The sequence below is a fragment of the Oncorhynchus nerka genome, linkage group LG21, assembly GCF_034236695.1.
Source record: "Oncorhynchus nerka isolate Pitt River linkage group LG21, Oner_Uvic_2.0, whole genome shotgun sequence".
NCBI classification, from domain to species: Eukaryota; Metazoa; Chordata; class Actinopteri; order Salmoniformes; family Salmonidae; genus Oncorhynchus; species Oncorhynchus nerka.
In genome coordinates this window covers 23485217-23504479 of record NC_088416.1, presented here as the reverse complement: position 1 = coordinate 23504479, position 19263 = coordinate 23485217, and the positions used below count along the sequence as shown (strand labels likewise).

The window sequence follows — 19263 nt, the reverse complement described above, 5'->3', positions numbered from 1 at the left end:
GTTTTCTGAAGTCTTGGCTGATTTCTTATTATTTTCCCATGATGTCAAGCAAAAGAGGCACTGAGTTTGAAGGTAGGCCTTGAAATACATCCACAGGTACATCTCCAATTGACGTCAATTAGCCTGTCAGAAGCTTCTAAAGACATGACATAATTTTCTGGAATTTTCCAAGCTGTTTAATGGCACAGTCAACTTAGTGTATGTAAACTTCTGACCCACTGGAATTGTGATACGATGAATTATAAGTAAAATAATCTGTCTGTAAACAATTGTTGGAAAATGTATTGTGTCATGCACAAAGTAGATGTCCTAACCGACTTGCCAAAACTATAGTTTGTTCACAAGAAATGTGTGGAGTGGTTGAAAAACGAGTTTTAATGACTCCAACCTAAGTGTATGTAAACTTCTGACTTCAACTGTACATACATATGTCATCATACCTGTAATATATACTGAATAGCTAGTCTTCACTCGTTGTGTTATATTATATTGCAGGTCCTTGGCTTTGTGAGGACAGTGGTACTATGTACAAGGTCTCACCTCTTGATCTGCTGTTTGTTATGACGTACTGTATAGCAACCACCTAGAACCACCCATGTTTTAGCATCTACTACATTACCAAGCTCAGCTGTGACTTTGCGTAGATATGTCTTATGGGTCGTAATGTACCAGACAATCTCCTCTCTTTCAGAGGTGACCGTTGTTATGGGATCAATTTCCTTTTTTTTTCCAAGGTGTGTGTTATTGCGAGGTCAATCTCTTCTCTGTCTAAGGTGTGTGTTATTGTGTCCTGATATCTCCTCATCCTCCTTTCATATCCATGGTGTGTGTTGTAACAATGTGTTGCAGTACGCATGCTCAGGGCAGGTCTGGCGACCCAGAGATGATACTGATGATTGATCCTGGCGGTGGGATAAGTACCCAGCTCAGCACCGGCCCACTGAAACGCAGCCAGCTGGAAAATTAGAAATCTCTTCATCCCTGGTCCATTTGATATCCGGTATCATCTTCCCAGCTCGTACGGTGCAGGCCAGGCACTCCCCTCTCACAGCCAATAAATCTGTAATTAAATGATGTGTGTGTGTGTATACGTGAGCGCCCGGTGCACATACTTGAAGGATTAGCTCTGGCAGTGGGGTGATAGGATGTAGGGGGGTCGTGAAGGGGGATTGCTCACATGTCAAGCCCCCCCCCAAGCCCCCCCACCTTACCTCACACCTTACCCCCACCTCCCACCTTACCTCCCATCTCACACCTTACCTCACACCTCCCACCTTACCTCACAGCTTACATCCACCATACCTCATACCTTACCTCACATCTCACAAGATTTTTCCCACCCTACGTCACAGCTACCTCACACATTACTTCACACCTTACCTCCCACCTCACACCCCCACCTTACCTCACACCTCCCAACTTACCTCACACGTTACCTCCCCACTTTCACACCTTACCTCCCACCTTTCCTCACATCTCCCACATCTCACACCTTACCTCCCACACCTCACACCTCACCTCCCACCTTACCTCACACCTCCCACATCTCACATCTTACCTCCCACACCTCACACCTCACCTCCCACCTTACCTCACACCTTACCTCCCACACCTCACACCTTACCTCACGCCTTACCTCACGCCTTACCTCACTCCTTACCTCACTCCTTACCTCCCACACCTCACACCTTACCTCGCGCCTTACCTCACTCCTTACCTCCCACACCTCACACCTTACCTCACGCCTTACCTCACTCCTTACCTCACACCTTACCTCCCACACCTCACACCTTACCTCACGCCTTACCTCACTCCTTACCTCACGCCTTACCTACCAAACTCACTGGTAGTGAGAAGAGACAGAAAACGAAACATCAAAGGGTCTCTCATGATTGTTCTGAGTGTTTGTCTAACCCTGTTGTGTTGTTGTGTTCCATCCAGGCACCTCTGCCCAGGGCAACCCCCTCCTGGCCTCCCTGCCTGTCCCGGGACGGCCCCTGCAGCCTCACCTCGACCTCAAGCACTTCCTGCCTTTCAGGCTCAATGGATCGTCCCCCCTCAACCTCTTCCCTAACTTCAGCACAGTGAGTTACACAGCCCGGCATGGCACATCAACATCATCTAGTCATATCTACGTAACTCCCACACTGCTGGTGTGAACTCAAAATATCTTATGGTCTGTAAAATATTATGTTATTTTCATGAGCTTAAGATGTCTGAAAAAATAGGCTACTCAAAGTGCCTGATGCCATTACCTTAAATTCCTATATATCTGTTAGTATTATAGAGTCACGCCCACTTATGTGCAGACATTGTCAAAGGCTCCACCCACTGGACAGGTAGGGAACCAAGGTGACCAGAAGAATACAGTATCGGTTCTTGGGGGATTTAAGAGAAGGGAAGTAAAAGTGAAATTGTTAAGAGATTTGTAAATTCAAATATAGTTCATGTATTTTAACTGTACTCTAAGTTAAATGTACTCCAAATAGAAATAAGCACATATAATCATTTGAGAGTGTGGGAAGGGCTGTATGGAGGGGGTGGGAAGGGGATATATATTGACAATGTATGAAATTGAAATATGCTTTATTATCTACCATGGAAAAATGATACAAACAAATATAATTGAAAAGTAACTGTAACTGAGTAATGAGTTGAGTAGAATACAATTACATTATTTTCTTATTTGCATATTCTAACATGTTCTACTTTTGGAAGACCTCGACATCGCTGTTGTTTTGTATATATGTTGTTGTTGACTGTGTTGCTTTGAAAATCTTCAATAAAATGTTAGAAAGAAAGAATGCCGTACAGGGGAGGAGGGGTTGAGTGAGCTCACATTGAGTTGCTGACTGGGCGTCCAGGGATTCTGACGATGTGATATTCAACAACCATACTACTGTTTTAATGACAGTTTTATTGACCGTTGACCCCTCAGCCCCTCACGGTGCTAGACTTGTCTCCCGGTCCCACAGATGCTGGTTACAGCCTGTAGTCGTTGGAACTTTTCATTTCTCCTGGGCTTTGAGATATAATCGTTATTCCTAGAGTGTTTTCTCCCTCACCATCGTGGAAGATTTAATACCAGCAACCCAGAGACAAGCCCACCTATCTTTTGTTTTTAAACAGACCTATAAGCCACACAGGTTTACACACCTGCAGTCTGCTGGTTACATTGCTTCAGATGCTTCTGTGTCTAGAATTAAGAAATTGTGAGCGTCTGCTAAATGACTTAAATGTAAATGTAAATGTTGTGAGTTTTTGATCCTTCTCTTACAGACTGTGTGCGTGCGTGCGTGTGCATGTGCGTACGTGCGCGCGTGCGTTCACTACATGACCAAGAGTATGTGGACATCTGCTTGTCAAATATCTCATTCCAAAATCATGGGCAATAATATGGAGTTGGTCCCCCCTTTGCTGCTACAACAGCCTACACTCTTCTGAGAAGGCTTTCCACTAGATTTTTGAACATTTCTGTGGGGACTTGCTTCCATTCAGCCAATAGTGAGGTTGGGCACTGATGTTGGCCGATTAGGTCTGGCTCGCAATCAATGTTTCAATTCATATCAAAGGTGTTTGTTGGGGTTGAGGTCAGGGCTCTGTGCAGGCCAGTTAAGTTCTTCCACACCGATCTCTACAAACCATTTCTGTATGGACCTCGCTTTGTACAAGGGGGCATTGTCATGCTGAAACAGGAAAGGGCCTTCCCCAAACTGTTGCCACAACTTTGGAAGCAGAAAATAGTTTAGAATGTCATTGTATGATGTAGCATTAAGATTTCCCTTCACTGGAACTTAGGGGCCTAGCCCAAACCATAAAAAACAGCCCAAGACCATTATTCCTCCTCCACCAAACTTTACAGTTGGCACTATGCATTGGGGCAGGTAGCGTTCTCCAGGCAGCCGCCAAACTTAGATTCGTCTGTCAGACTGCCAGTTGGTGAAGTGTGATTCATCACCCTAGAGAACGTGTTTCCACTGTTCCAGCTGACGCTTGGTATTGGGCATGGTGATCTTAGTCTTGTGTGCGGCTGCTCGGCCATGGAAACCCATTTCATGAAGCTCCCGACTAACCGTTATTGTGCTGACGTTGCTTCCAGTGGCAGTTTGGAACTCGGTAATAAGTGTTTCCACTTAGCAGCTGAGCCATTGTTGCTCCAGCCCTTACAGTTGACCGGGGCAGCTCTAGCAGGGCAGAAATATGACAAACTGACTTGTTGGGAAGGTGGCGTCCTATGAGACACTGAAAGTCACTGAGCTCTTCAGTACAGGCCGTTCTACTGCCAATGTTTGTCTATGTAGATTGCATGGCAGTGTGCTTGATTTTATACCCCTGTCATAAACAGGTGTGACTGAAATAAGCCAAATCCACTCATTTGAATGGGTGCACACATACAGTGGGGCAAAAAAGTATTTAGTCAGCCACCAATTGTGCAAGTTCTCCCACTTAAAAAGATGAGAGAGGCCTGTAATTTTCATCACTTCAACTATGACAGACAAAATGAGAAAAAAAATCCAGAAAATCACATTGTAGGATTTTTTATTAATTGATTTGCAAATTATGGTGGAAAATCAGTATTTGGTCACCTACAAACAAGCAAGATTTCTGGCTCTCACAGACCTCTCACAGACCAGTACTTCTTTAAGAGGCTCCTCTGTCCTCCACTCGTTACCTGTATTAATGGCACCTGTTTGAACTTGTTATCAGTATAAAAGACACCTGTCCACAACCTCAAATAGTCACACCCCAAACTCCACTATGGCCAAGACCAAAGAGCTGTCAAAGGACACCAGAAACAAAATTGTAGACCTGCACCAGGCTGGGAAGACTGAATCTGCAATATGTAAGCAGCTTGGTTTCAAGAAATCAACTGTGGGAACAATTATTAGGAAATGGAAGACATACAAGACCACTGATAATCTCCCTCGATCTGGGGCTCCATGCAAGATCTCACCCCGTGGGGTCAAAATGATCACAAGAAGGGTGAGCAGAAATTCCAGAACCACACGGAGGGACCTAGTGAATGACCTGCAGAGAGCTGGGACCAAAGTAACAAAGCCTACCATCAGTAACACACTACGCCGCCAGGGACTCAAATCCTGCAGTGCCAGACATGTCCCCCTGCTTAAGCCAGTACATGTCCAGGCCCGTCTGAAGTTTGCTAGAGAGCATTTGGATGATCCAGAAGAACATTGGGAGAATGTCATATGGTCAGATGAAACCAAAATATAACTTTTTGGTCAAAATTAAACTCGTCGTGTTTGGAGGACAAAGAATGCTGAGTTGCATCCAAAGAACACCATACCTACTGTGAAGCATGGGGGTGGAAACATCATGCTTTGGGGCTGTTTTTCTGCAAAGGGACCAGGACGACTGATCCGTGTAAAGGAAAGAATGAATGGGGCCATGTATTGTGAGATTTTGAGTGAAAACCTCCTTCCATCAGCAAGGGCATTGAAGATGAAACGTGGCTGGGTCTTTCAGCATGACAATAATCCCAAACACACCGCCCCGGCAACGAAGGAGTGGCTTCGTAAGAAGCATTTCAAGGTCCTGGAGTGGCCTAGCCAGTCTCCAGATCTCAACCCCATTGAACATCTTTGGAGGGAGTTGAAAGTCCGTGTTGCCCAGCAATAGCCCCAAAACATCACTGCTCTAGAGGAGATCTGCATGGAGGAATGGGCCAAAATACCAGCAACAGTGTGTGAAAACCTTGTGAAGACTTACAGAAAACGTTTGACCTATGTGATTGCCAACAAAGGGTATATAACAAAGTATTGAGATGAACTTTTGTTATTGACCAAATACTTTTTTTCCAGAATAATTTGCAAATAAATTCATAAAAAATCCTACAATGTGATTTTCTGGATTTTTTTTCTCATTTTGTCTGTCATAGTTGAAGTGTACCTATGATGAAAATTTCAGGCCTTTCTCATCTTTTTAAGTGGGAGAACTTGCACAATTGGTGGCTGGCTAAATACTTTTTTGCCCCACTGTACATTTTGGCCATGCAGTGTATCAGAATGACTATTCATATTGACAACTACAATTTGCCTATATAGTGTACACTACCGGGGTCGCTTAGAAATGTCCATTAAAATAACATCAAATTGATAACAAATACAGTGTACTGTAGACATTGTTAATGTTGTTAATGACTATTGTAGCTGGAAACAGCCATTTTTTTAATGGAATATCTATATAGGCGTACAGAGGCCCATTATCAGCAACCATCACTCCTGTGTTCCAATGGCACGTTGTATTTGCTAATCCAAAATTATCATTTTAAAAGGCTAATTGGTCATTAGAAAACCCTTTTGCAATTATGTTAGCACAGCTGAAAACTGTGGGAGAGGTGAGACACAGAGTTCTGTGGTGCTGATTCACACAGTGGAAGGATGAGGAGCATGGGGAGAGGTGGAGGGTCTAAGAGCGTGCACGTGTCCTGTATCAGATGGTGGTCTGGGAGCGTGCACGTGTCCTGTATCAGATGGTGGTCTGGGAGCGTGCACGTGTCCTGTATCAGATGGTGGTCTGGGAGCGTGCACGTGTCCTGTATCAGATGGTGGTCTGGGAGTGTGCATGTGTCCTGCATCAGATGGTCATCTGGGAGTGTGCACGTGTCCTGTATCAAATGGTCATCTGGGACCATTCACGTGTCCTGTATCAGATGGTAGTCTGGGAGCGTGCACGTGTCCTGTATCGGATGGTGGTCTGGGAGTGTGCACGTGTCCTGTATCAGATGGTGGTCTGGGAGTGTGCACGTGTCCTGTATCAGATGGTGGTCTGGGAGTGTGCACGTGTCCTGTATCAGATGGTGGTCTGGGAGCGTGCACGTGTCCTGTATCAGATGGTGGTCTGGGACTGTGCATGTGTCCTGTATCAGATGGTGGTCTGGGAGTGTGCACATGTCCTGTATCAGATGGTCGTCTGGGAGCGTGCACGGGTCCTGTATCAGATGGTGGTCTGGGAGCGTGCATGTGTCCTGTATCAGATGGTGGTCTGGGAGTGTGCACATGTCCTGTATCAGATGGTCGTCTGGGAGCGTGCACGGGTCCTGTATCAGATGGTGGTCTGGGAGCGTGCATGTGTCCTGTATCAGATGGTGGTCTGGGAGTGTGCACGTGTCCTGTATCAGATGGTCGTCTGGGAGCGTGCACTTGTCCTGTATCAGATGGTCGTCTGGGAGCGTGCACTTGTCCTGTATCAGATGGTCGTCTGGGAGCGTTCACGTGTCCTTTATCGGATGGTCATCTGGGAGCGTTCACGTGTCCTTTGTCGGATGGTCATCTGGGAGCGTTCACGTGTCCTTTATCGGATGGTCATCTGGGAGCGTTCACTTGTCCTGTATCAGATGGTCATCTGGGAGCGTTCACTTGTCCTGTATCAGATGGTCATCTGGGAGCGTGCACTTGTCCTGTATCAGATGGTCGTCTGGGAGCGTTCACGTGTCCTTTATCGGATGGTCATCTGGGAGCGTTCACGTGTCCTTTATCGGATGGTCATCTGGGAGCGTTCACTTGTCCTTTATCGGATGGTCATCTGGGAGCGTTCACGTGTCCTTTATCGGATGGTCATCTGGGAGCGTTCACGTGTCCTTTATCGGATGGTCATCTGGGAGCGTTCTCTTGTCCTGTATCAGATGGTCATCTGGGAGCGTTCACGTGTCCTTTATCGGATGGTCATCTGGGAGCGTTCACTTGTCCTTTATCGGATGGTCATCTGGGAGCGTTCACTTGTCCTTTATCGGATGGTCATCTGGGAGCGTTCTCTTGTCCTGTATCAGATGGTCATCTGGGAGCGTGCATGTGTCCTGTATCAGATGGTCATCTGGGAGCGTTCACGTGTCCTTTATCGGATGGTCATCTGGGAGCGTTCTCTTGTCCTGTATCAGATGGTCATCTGGGAGCGTTCACGTGTCCTTTATCGGATGGTCATCTGGGAGCGTTCACGTGTCTATCGGATGGTCATCTGGGAGCGTTCTCTTGTCCTGTATCAGATGGTCATCTGGGAGCGTTCACGTGTCCTTTATCGGATGGTCATCTGGGAGCGTTCACTTGTCCTTTATCGGATGGTCATCTGGGAGCGTTCACTTGTCCTTTATCGGATGGTCATCTGAGAGCGTTCTCTTGTCCTGTATCAGATGGTCATCTGGGAGCGTGCATGTGTCCTGTATCAGATGGTCATCTGGGAGCGTTCACGTGTCCTTTATCGGATGGTCATCTGGGAGCGTTCTCTTGTCCTGTATCAGATGGTCATCTGGGAGCGTTCACGTGTCCTGTATCAGATGGTCATCTGGGAGCGTTCACGTGTCCTGTATCAGATGGTCATCTGGGAGCGTTCACGTGTCCTTTATCGGATGGTCATCTGGGAGCGTTCACTTGTCCTTTATCGGATGGTCATCTGGGAGCGTTCACGTGTCCTTTATCGGATGGTCATCTGGGAGCGTTCACGTGTCCTTTATCGGATGGTCATCTGGGAGCGTTCACGTGTCCTTTATCGGATGGTCATCTGGGAGCGTGCATGTGTCCTGTATCAGATGGTCATCTGGGAGCGTTCACGTGTCCTGTGTCGGATGGTCATCTGGGAGCGTTCACGTGTCCTGTGTCGGATGGTCATCTGGAAGCGTTCACGTGTCCTGTGTCGGATGGTGGTCTGGGAGCGTGCACGTGTCCTGTGTCGGATGGTCATCTGGGAGCGTTCACATGCCCTTTATCGGATGGTCATCTGGGAGCGTTCACGTGTCCTGTGTCGGATGGTGGTCTGGGAGCGTGCACGTGTCCTTTATAGGATGGTCATCTGAGAGCGTGCACGTGTCTTGTATCGGATGATGGTCTGGGAGCGTTCACGTGTCCTTTATCGGATGGTCATCTGGGAGCGTTCACTTGTCCTTTATCGGATGGTCATCTGGGAGCGTTCACTTGTCCTTTATCGGATGGTCATCTGGGAGCGTTCTCTTGTCCTGTATCAGATGGTCATCTGGGAGCGTGCACTTGTCCTGTATCAGATGGTCGTCTGGGAGCGTTCACGTGTCCTTTATCGGATGGTCATCTGGGAGCGTTCACGTGTCCTTTGTCGGATGGTCATCTGGGAGCGTTCACGTGTCCTGTGTCGGATGGTGGTCTGGGAGCGTGCACGTGTCCTGTGTCGGATGGTCATCTGGGAGCGTTCACATGCCCTTTATCGGATGGTCATCTGGGAGCGTTCACGTGTCCTGTGTCGGATGGTGGTCTGGGAGCGTGCACGTGTCCTTTATAGGATGGTCATCTGAGAGCGTGCACGTGTCTTGTATCGGATGATGGTCTGGGAGCGTTCACGTGTCCTTTATCGGATGGTCATCTGGGAGCGTTCACTTGTCCTTTATCGGATGGTCATCTGGGAGCGTTCACTTGTCCTTTATCGGATGGTCATCTGGGAGCGTTCTCTTGTCCTGTATCAGATGGTCATCTGGGAGCGTGCACTTGTCCTGTATCAGATGGTCGTCTGGGAGCGTTCACGTGTCCTTTATCGGATGGTCATCTGGGAGCGTTCACGTGTCCTTTGTCGGATGGTCATCTGGGAGCGTTCACGTGTCCTTTATCGGATGGTCATCTGGGAGCGTTCACTTGTCCTGTATCAGATGGTCATCTGGGAGCGTTCACTTGTCCTGTATCAGATGGTCATCTGGGAGCGTGCACTTGTCCTGTATCAGATGGTCGTCTGGGAGCGTTCACGTGTCCTTTATCGGATGGTCATCTGGGAGCGTTCACGTGTCCTTTATCGGATGGTCATCTGGGAGCGTTCACTTGTCCTTTATCGGATGGTCATCTGGGAGCGTTCACGTGTCCTTTATCGGATGGTCATCTGGGAGCGTTCACGTGTCCTTTATCGGATGGTCATCTGGGAGCGTTCTCTTGTCCTGTATCGGATGGTCATCTGGGAGCGTTCACGTGTCCTTTATCGGATGGTCATCTGGGAGCGTTCTCTTGTCCTGTATCAGATGGTCATCTGGGAGCGTTCACGTGTCCTTTATCGGATGGTCATCTGGGAGCGTTCACTTGTCCTTTATCGGATGGTCATCTGGGAGCGTTCACGTGTCCTTTATCGGATGGTCATCTGGGAGCGTTCACGTGTCTATCGGATGGTCATCTGGGAGCGTTCTCTTGTCCTGTATCAGATGGTCATCTGGGAGCGTTCACGTGTCCTTTATCGGATGGTCATCTGGGAGCGTTCACGTGTCCTTTATCGGATGGTCATCTGGGAGCGTTCTCTTGTCCTGTATCAGATGGTCATCTGGGAGCGTTCACGTGTCCTTTATCGGATGGTCATCTGGGAGCGTTCACTTGTCCTTTATCGGATGGTCATCTGGGAGCGTTCACTTGTCCTTTATCGGATGGTCATCTGAGAGCGTTCTCTTGTCCTGTATCAGATGGTCATCTGGGAGCGTGCATGTGTCCTGTATCAGATGGTCATCTGGGAGCGTTCACGTGTCCTTTATCGGATGGTCATCTGGGAGCGTTCTCTTGTCCTGTATCAGATGGTCATCTGGGAGCGTTCACGTGTCCTGTATCAGATGGTCATCTGGGAGCGTTCACGTGTCCTGTATCAGATGGTCATCTGGGAGCGTTCACGTGTCCTTTATCGGATGGTCATCTGGGAGCGTTCACTTGTCCTTTATCGGATGGTCATCTGGGAGCGTTCACGTGTCCTTTATCGGATGGTCATCTGGGAGCGTTCACGTGTCCTTTATCGGATGGTCATCTGGGAGCGTTCACGTGTCCTTTATCGGATGGTCATCTGGGAGCGTGCATGTGTCCTGTATCAGATGGTCATCTGGGAGCGTTCACGTGTCCTGTGTCGGATGGTCATCTGGGAGCGTTCACGTGTCCTGTGTCGGATGGTCATCTGGAAGCGTTCACGTGTCCTGTGTCGGATGGTGGTCTGGGAGCGTGCACGTGTCCTGTGTCGGATGGTCATCTGGGAGCGTTCACATGCCCTTTATCGGATGGTCATCTGGGAGCGTTCACGTGTCCTGTGTCGGATGGTGGTCTGGGAGCGTGCACGTGTCCTTTATAGGATGGTCATCTGAGAGCGTGCACGTGTCTTGTATCGGATGATGGTCTGGGAGCGTTCACGTGTCCTTTATCGGATGGTCATCTGGGAGCGTTCACTTGTCCTTTATCGGATGGTCATCTGGGAGCGTTCACTTGTCCTTTATCGGATGGTCATCTGGGAGCGTTCTCTTGTCCTGTATCAGATGGTCATCTGGGAGCGTGCACTTGTCCTGTATCAGATGGTCGTCTGGGAGCGTTCACGTGTCCTTTATCGGATGGTCATCTGGGAGCGTTCACGTGTCCTTTGTCGGATGGTCATCTGGGAGCGTTCACGTGTCCTGTGTCGGATGGTGGTCTGGGAGCGTGCACGTGTCCTGTGTCGGATGGTCATCTGGGAGCGTTCACATGCCCTTTATCGGATGGTCATCTGGGAGCGTTCACGTGTCCTGTGTCGGATGGTGGTCTGGGAGCGTGCACGTGTCCTTTATAGGATGGTCATCTGAGAGCGTGCACGTGTCTTGTATCGGATGATGGTCTGGGAGCGTTCACGTGTCCTTTATCGGATGGTCATCTGGGAGCGTTCACTTGTCCTTTATCGGATGGTCATCTGGGAGCGTTCACTTGTCCTTTATCGGATGGTCATCTGGGAGCGTTCTCTTGTCCTGTATCAGATGGTCATCTGGGAGCGTGCACTTGTCCTGTATCAGATGGTCGTCTGGGAGCGTTCACGTGTCCTTTATCGGATGGTCATCTGGGAGCGTTCACGTGTCCTTTGTCGGATGGTCATCTGGGAGCGTTCACGTGTCCTTTATCGGATGGTCATCTGGGAGCGTTCACTTGTCCTGTATCAGATGGTCATCTGGGAGCGTTCACTTGTCCTGTATCAGATGGTCATCTGGGAGCGTGCACTTGTCCTGTATCAGATGGTCGTCTGGGAGCGTTCACGTGTCCTTTATCGGATGGTCATCTGGGAGCGTTCACGTGTCCTTTATCGGATGGTCATCTGGGAGCGTTCACTTGTCCTTTATCGGATGGTCATCTGGGAGCGTTCACGTGTCCTTTATCGGATGGTCATCTGGGAGCGTTCACGTGTCCTTTATCGGATGGTCATCTGGGAGCGTTCTCTTGTCCTGTATCAGATGGTCATCTGGGAGCGTTCACGTGTCCTTTATCGGATGGTCATCTGGGAGCGTTCACTTGTCCTTTATCGGATGGTCATCTGGGAGCGTTCACTTGTCCTTTATCGGATGGTCATCTGGGAGCGTTCTCTTGTCCTGTATCAGATGGTCATCTGGGAGCGTGCATGTGTCCTGTATCAGATGGTCATCTGGGAGCGTTCACGTGTCCTTTATCGGATGGTCATCTGGGAGCGTTCTCTTGTCCTGTATCAGATGGTCATCTGGGAGCGTTCACGTGTCCTTTATCGGATGGTCATCTGGGAGCGTTCACGTGTCCTTTATCGGATGGTCATCTGGGAGCGTTCTCTTGTCCTGTATCAGATGGTCATCTGGGAGCGTTCACGTGTCCTTTATCGGATGGTCATCTGGGAGCGTTCACGTGTCCTTTATCGGATGGTCATCTGGGAGCGTTCTCTTGTCCTGTATCAGATGGTCATCTGGGAGCGTTCACGTGTCCTTTATCGGATGGTCATCTGGGAGCGTTCACTTGTCCTTTATCGGATGGTCATCTGGGAGCGTTCACTTGTCCTTTATCGGATGGTCATCTGGGAGCGTTCTCTTGTCCTGTATCAGATGGTCATCTGGGAGCGTGCATGTGTCCTGTATCAGATGGTCATCTGGGAGCGTTCACGTGTCCTTTATCGGATGGTCATCTGGGAGCGTTCTCTTGTCCTGTATCAGATGGTCATCTGGGAGCGTTCACGTGTCCTGTATCAGATGGTCATCTGGGAGCGTTCACGTGTCCTGTATCAGATGGTCATCTGGGAGCGTTCACGTGTCCTTTATCGGATGGTCATCTGGGAGCGTTCACTTGTCCTTTATCGGATGGTCATCTGGGAGCGTTCACGTGTCCTTTATCGGATGGTCATCTGGGAGCGTTCACGTGTCCTTTATCGGATGGTCATCTGGGAGCGTTCACGTGTCCTTTATCGGATGGTCATCTGGGAGCGTGCATGTGTCCTGTATCAGATGGTCATCTGGGAGCGTTCACGTGTCCTGTGTCGGATGGTCATCTGGGAGCGTTCACGTGTCCTGTGTCGGATGGTCATCTGGGAGCGTTCACGTGTCCTGTGTCGGATGGTGGTCTGGGAGCGTGCACGTGTCCTGTGTCGGATGGTCATCTGGGAGCGTTCACATGCCCTTTATCGGATGGTCATCTGGGAGCGTTCACGTGTCCTGTGTCGGATGGTGGTCTGGGAGCGTGCACGTGTCCTTTATAGGATGGTCATCTGAGAGCGTGCACGTGTCTTGTATCGGATGATGGTCTGGGAGCGTTCACGTGTCCTTTATAGGATGGTCATCTGGGAGCGTGCACGTGTCCTGTGTCGGATGGTGGTCTGGGAGCGTGCACGTGTCCTTTATAGGATGGTCATCTGGGAGCGTGCGTGTATCTTGTATCGGATGATGGTCTGGGAGCGTTCACGTGTCCTTTATAGGATGGTCATCTGGGAGCGTGCGTGTATCTTGTATCGAATGATGGTCTGGGAGCGTTCACGTGTCCTTTATAGGATGGTCATCTGGGAGCGTGCACGAGACTTTCCAAGTGAAAGGCTCCCTCTGTGTGTGATCACCGGCAGACCACCACCCACAGCCACCCAGGAAGCCCGGTGAGAAAACCTGCCTAGCCAATCACAAAACCAGGGAGTAAACTAGCCAACCAGTCAGAGCAGCAGTATTAGTAGTAGTAACAGCTGCATTATTCATACAACCTGCCTTCCAGCACAGAAAAAAACACACCACCAGAAAACGACAGTATCACCACACTATGAAGTCGTCTATGAACCACTACTTCTCTAGCATACAGCTAGCAGATGTGCTACATAGCCTTTCGCTTGCCACCACCTCCCTAGAATTCAACCAGCCTTCAAGAGTTAATAACAGCAAAAGACACCCACCTCAGACTTCTGGCACAGAATAATTATACTATAGCGGCTATGTGACCTAGCTAATATAACACACAGCAGACCAATACAGCTATGGCATTAATCACCAGGACCCTTCCCCCTCTTCCAGTCTCACCTTTCCGCTTTCCTATGATGTGTCCTAAATGACACCCTATTCCCAGTTTAGTGCACTACTGGCCCTGGTCAAAAGTAGTGCACTACATAGGGAATAGGGTCTAATTTGGGACTCTAGCCCCAGTCTCAATGGTGACATTCAGGTTCTCTGGGGCCCGGTGAGGCAGAGGCACACGTTGTTCGAGGCGTGTGCAGGGGGAAGATGAATGCACCTGTCTCACGAGCTAAATAGACCCCAGTCTCCCCCTGCACCTCAATCATCGTTTCAGCTGCGGCCCGCCATGAGATAGCTCCTGTCTGCAGAGGGGGAGGGGGGAGAGAGGAAGTGGGCAATAGGTGCATTTATACCGGCCTGTTCAGGATGGCTGCGGGCGAACAATGGCCACATTCTCTCAGCTCCCTAAAACAAATAGTTGTGTGCGGCGTACCCTGTGAAGGTGGCCAGAGGGCCCAGTGTAGAGGAGCTCTGTTTCCATGACACAGTTTTGGCTTCGGAAGGGAAAGGTTAGTTGCTCCCCGAGGTAGCAGCACTGCACCGCGTTGTTTAAGGAGCCAGAATAGAGGGGTGTAGGGTTACCCTTGAGGGAACAGAGGGTAAGCAGTGTTGCACAGGGTGGAGGTTGTAAGACAGGTGCTTTTAAGGTTGTTTCTATTCCACACCCCACCACACCTGGCCTTTTGAAAACAGATGATTTAGAGTCAACACAGAAACAGAGCTGTGTGTGTGTGTGTGTTCATGCCTGTGTGTGTATTGAGGGGCAGCCATTGTTTAGTGTTGTGTATCAGACAATAGCCAGTGCCATCCACACACACTGCCACTGTTGTGAAGTGATGCCGGGGAAGACGTATATCTGGTTACAGATTGTAACATGGCTTGCCCAGCACTTTGTTCCAACCCAGACCTCCACAGCGGGCACCGCCACCCCCCACCTCCCTCTCTGTCTCTGAGGAGAGGGCAGCGCGGGGCGAGCCAGACGCCAGGCTGGGGAAGGATCCAGGGTGATTGTTATATTTGATACCGTGCTGATGGGGGGGCCACACTGAAATCAGCTGTCGTCATGCAATCCAGCCATTCTAATCAAGCCCAGAGCAGTCCCTCTGGCTCTGGCCCCACACCCCCTATCAGCTGTGATGGGGAGAGAATATCTTCCCTCTTTCATGAATCTCTGCAGGCTTTAGGCACGTAGACAGTAAAAGTCATGTGACCTGTCATCTATATTGTCTGCCCAAAGTCCCTTTCTCGAGGTTCTTCCCACTATACTGCCCTGGATCAGAGCTCGCATGCCGTTGCATCCTCAGGCTGACGTTAGCTGCGTCTCCAATTCTCCATGCAGTTTTGTTGTGGTCAAACCCAGTGGATTTATAGGGGTATCAGGGGTTTGAGGTCGCGGATGGACTGATAGATTTAGCCCCTGGTCTCCTGTCTGTCCTGCAGATGGACCCGGTGCAGAAGGCGGTGATCAACCACACGTTTGGCGTCCCTCAGCCACTCAAGAAGAAACAGATCATCTCCTGTAACATCTGTCACCTGCGCTTCAACTCCCCGGTAAGAGAGAGTGTGTGTGTGTGTGTGTGTGTGTGTGTGTGTGTGTGTGTGTGTGTGTGTGTGTGTGTGTGTGTGCGCGTGTGTGTGTTTGTCTGCATGACTGTGAGAGGGAAAGGGAGAAAAGAGAGAGAGAGGGATTAAGAGAGAAGGAAAGTGAGTTGCAGACTTTAGTTGGTAGGTTTGACAATTAGAAGAAATCTACATTTATTTGTTCCTTCCAGCTATCTTCTTTAATGTTTTAAGAAAATAAAGCCGTTCCAAATTACCTGAGCTCTTATCATCCTCACTGACTCACAGCAGCTTATCTGTGGCGGCTGATAGGGAGTCCAGTCGGGCTCTGAGCGTGCATGCGTGTGTTTGTGTGTGTGTATCCACACGCTCGTGCGTGTGTTCCTCTGTGTGAAATGTTCTTATTATTCAATCGGAAGGTATTCATCTGCTTTTCTGTATTCCTGGATATCTGAAGTGGTGTGTGTGGGTGTGTGAGTGTACTGCGATAGGTTGTATTGGTGCGAGGGATTAGACAGCAGGGAAAGCTTCCGTTTATCAGCAAAGAGCAGAAACAATCACGAGCCCAGGCAGGAGCCAACATTCTCAACTCCTCTCTTGATTTCTCCCATTCCTGCCACCTCAAAACACACACACACACACACACACACACACACACACACACACACACACACACACACACACAGTCACACAGTCACACAGTCACATACACACAGTCGCATAAACAAACAACCAATGAAATGGGATGTCTTAAACACACAAACACCTAAGAGTTGGGCAAAGGCTGATTTTTTTAAAACTCTCTTTCTCCCTGTCCCTCTCTCTCTCGCTCTCTCACTTACGCATACACACAGAGGAACACACAAATACTGTTTCACACACACACATCCTCTGGAGACTTGATCTTCAAAGAGGAGCAGAGACACAGAAGAGGGTGAGCTGAGGCTGAGGGGGAAAGGAAAGCAGAGTAGACAGTGGCAGGCGTTCTCTCCAGGCTTCACACGGCAGAGCAAATCCCATTCCCATCCTCCCTCCGTACAACACGAGCTACAGCTGGAGAGAGGTGTCAGGTCTGGGGGTCTGAGGTGGGGGGGGGTGAGAAGACAGGGGGGCACGGAGCTATTATAGGGAGGAGGAAAACTTCCTCAGTCAAACTGTAAATAAACTTTCAATGGAAAATTATATAAGTATTTATTAGCGGTATATTGTATACTATTTACTATTAGATATTGTTTATTAGCTCCACGTTCTGTAATGTGTATTTGAAATATAAAAAAATGTTCGTTGTGAACGTACATTCGATGTAGCACATTGAATCGTCAGATAGTGATCGAGACAGAAGCCTTATTTAGAGAATGTGGAATAAAGAATATATTCAACTTCTAAAGCGCTTGTCATGACAGAAAGAGTCTCAAAGCCTGCATTCATGTCTGGTAGTGTGACATGACAGTCAGTGCCTTTTAAAATGCTAAGTGCTCATGCTAATGTTCATTTCACACTCCCTGTGTCTCCCTGTCTCTCTGTGTGTCTCGTACTGTATGGCTCGGAGTTGGACTGGAGAACGAAGAACGTAACGGGGGCTGAAAGAGAGCAGAGCTGATTTGTCACAGCACAATAATCTCATAAGCATTTTCACGGCCGATCAGTCAGACGACATGGTGAAATATTATAGTCCAAGTAATGTTTAAAGAAGTGTTGATGGCTGCTGTTGGTTTATTTATAGCCAGAGCTCCCGACACAGAACGGTAGGTACATCATTTGGTTTGTTAATATTGTACACAGTGTACATATTTAACTACATATAGCCAAAGAGCATGGTTCTGATGGATCTGATCTGCCTTGGTTTTTACTTTTACCCACATTGCTTTGCTGTCATATGAGACGTGTGTGTGTGTGTGTGTGTGTGTGTGTGTGTGTGTGTGTGTGTGTGTGTGTGTGTGTGTGTGTGTGTGTGTGTGTGTGTGTGTGGTACCATGGCTATTAAGGTTATTATGGAGGCTGAGGCAGTTGAGAGAAGATACAAAACCCAAAAGGAGCACCAGTGTGTTGTATTCATTCTAATGAGAAGGTCTCATTGTGTGAGAGAAGCTTAATTGAACAGGGTGAGTCACTTCCACGCTTCTCTCCAGCATTTAGGATTCCTTCATTGGCTTGCCCATCAAAGTAGAACCCACTCTTTCTCTTCATTCTAATTTCTTCCCCACAATTCATTTCAGGTCTATTTGCGGCTTGGGTTATTTTATTACTTATTTGCATTTATATGGCAAGGTAGGAAATTCTTTGAATTCTAAAGAGGAGCTGGATTGAGAGACGGCTGTGAGTTGATCATTATGAGTTCATGACAGAGCAGAACAGCAAGAGTGAGGAATGCATTTACTTGATCAATTCTGAGCTAACTATTTGTCTTGCTGTTTGTACATTAGCCTTGATATTTCAGTTACCATTGTTTCAGCCAATCAGCACCCAGGAGCAAAATGATTAAATACTGTATATATATTTTTTTATCGGTTTGGTGCAATTTTCATTTTCAACTCTTAGTACAAAAGCTCATCAAAATGTACAACACACAAAATCATACAGTCACTTTTTCGCCAAACTTAATCAGTGTTTCATCTAGAAATAAATGTTTCCCATTTCCATACATCTATATATGAAGTAATTTCACAATGCAATGCTCACATTACTTTTGATATGATTCTCTTCTCTTTTGTAAAAATATATTTTACTATTACTTAATCCGTTTGGTAAACCTATAGATTTGACATGGGTACTGGTTTGTCTGCTACAGATTTAGAGAACAACAATAGATAATGAAAATGTACGTCTCTAAAGTAGAAACATAAATAGTATGATATATACTCGAATGTACTACTATGATGATGACTAATGATTTTACATCACAGTAAAAAAAGTCTGATCCAATATTGACAAGATCAAGAGAAATACTGTTTGTAATGAATCAAATCCAAGTTTATTGGTCGTGTACACATATAAGCAGATGTTACAGCAGGTGCAGTGAAATGCTCGCATTTCTTGCTCCTACAATGCAGTAATACAATATCAATACAATACCAATACAATACCAATACAATATCAATACAATATCAATACAATATCAATACAATACCAATACAATATCAATACAATATCAATACAATACCAATACAATATCAATACAATACCAATACCAATACAATACAATATCAATACAATACCAATACAATATCAATACAATATCAATACAATACCAATACAATATCAATACAATACCAATACAATATCAATACAATACCAATACAATACCAATACAATACAATATCAATACAATATCAATAAAATATCAATACAATACCAATACAATATCAATACAATACCAATACAATACCAATACAATATCAATACAATATCAATACAATACCAATACAATACCAATACAATACAATATCAATACAATACCAATACAATACCAATACAATATC

At 47.4% G+C, this 19263-nt stretch overlaps 1 protein-coding gene across 1 annotated transcript in view; it reads left to right on the top strand.

Moving 5' to 3' along the window:
* znf385c (zinc finger protein 385C) overlaps positions 1-19263 on the top strand; it is an 81010-nt gene that overhangs the window by 39888 nt on the left and 21859 nt on the right. Inside the window, exons 2-3 of the mRNA XM_029625349.2 lie at positions 1942-2084; positions 15665-15775. Of these exons, the coding sequence (XP_029481209.1) occupies positions 1942-2084; positions 15665-15775 (254 nt within the window). The remainder of the gene's footprint in view (positions 1-1941; positions 2085-15664; positions 15776-19263) is intronic.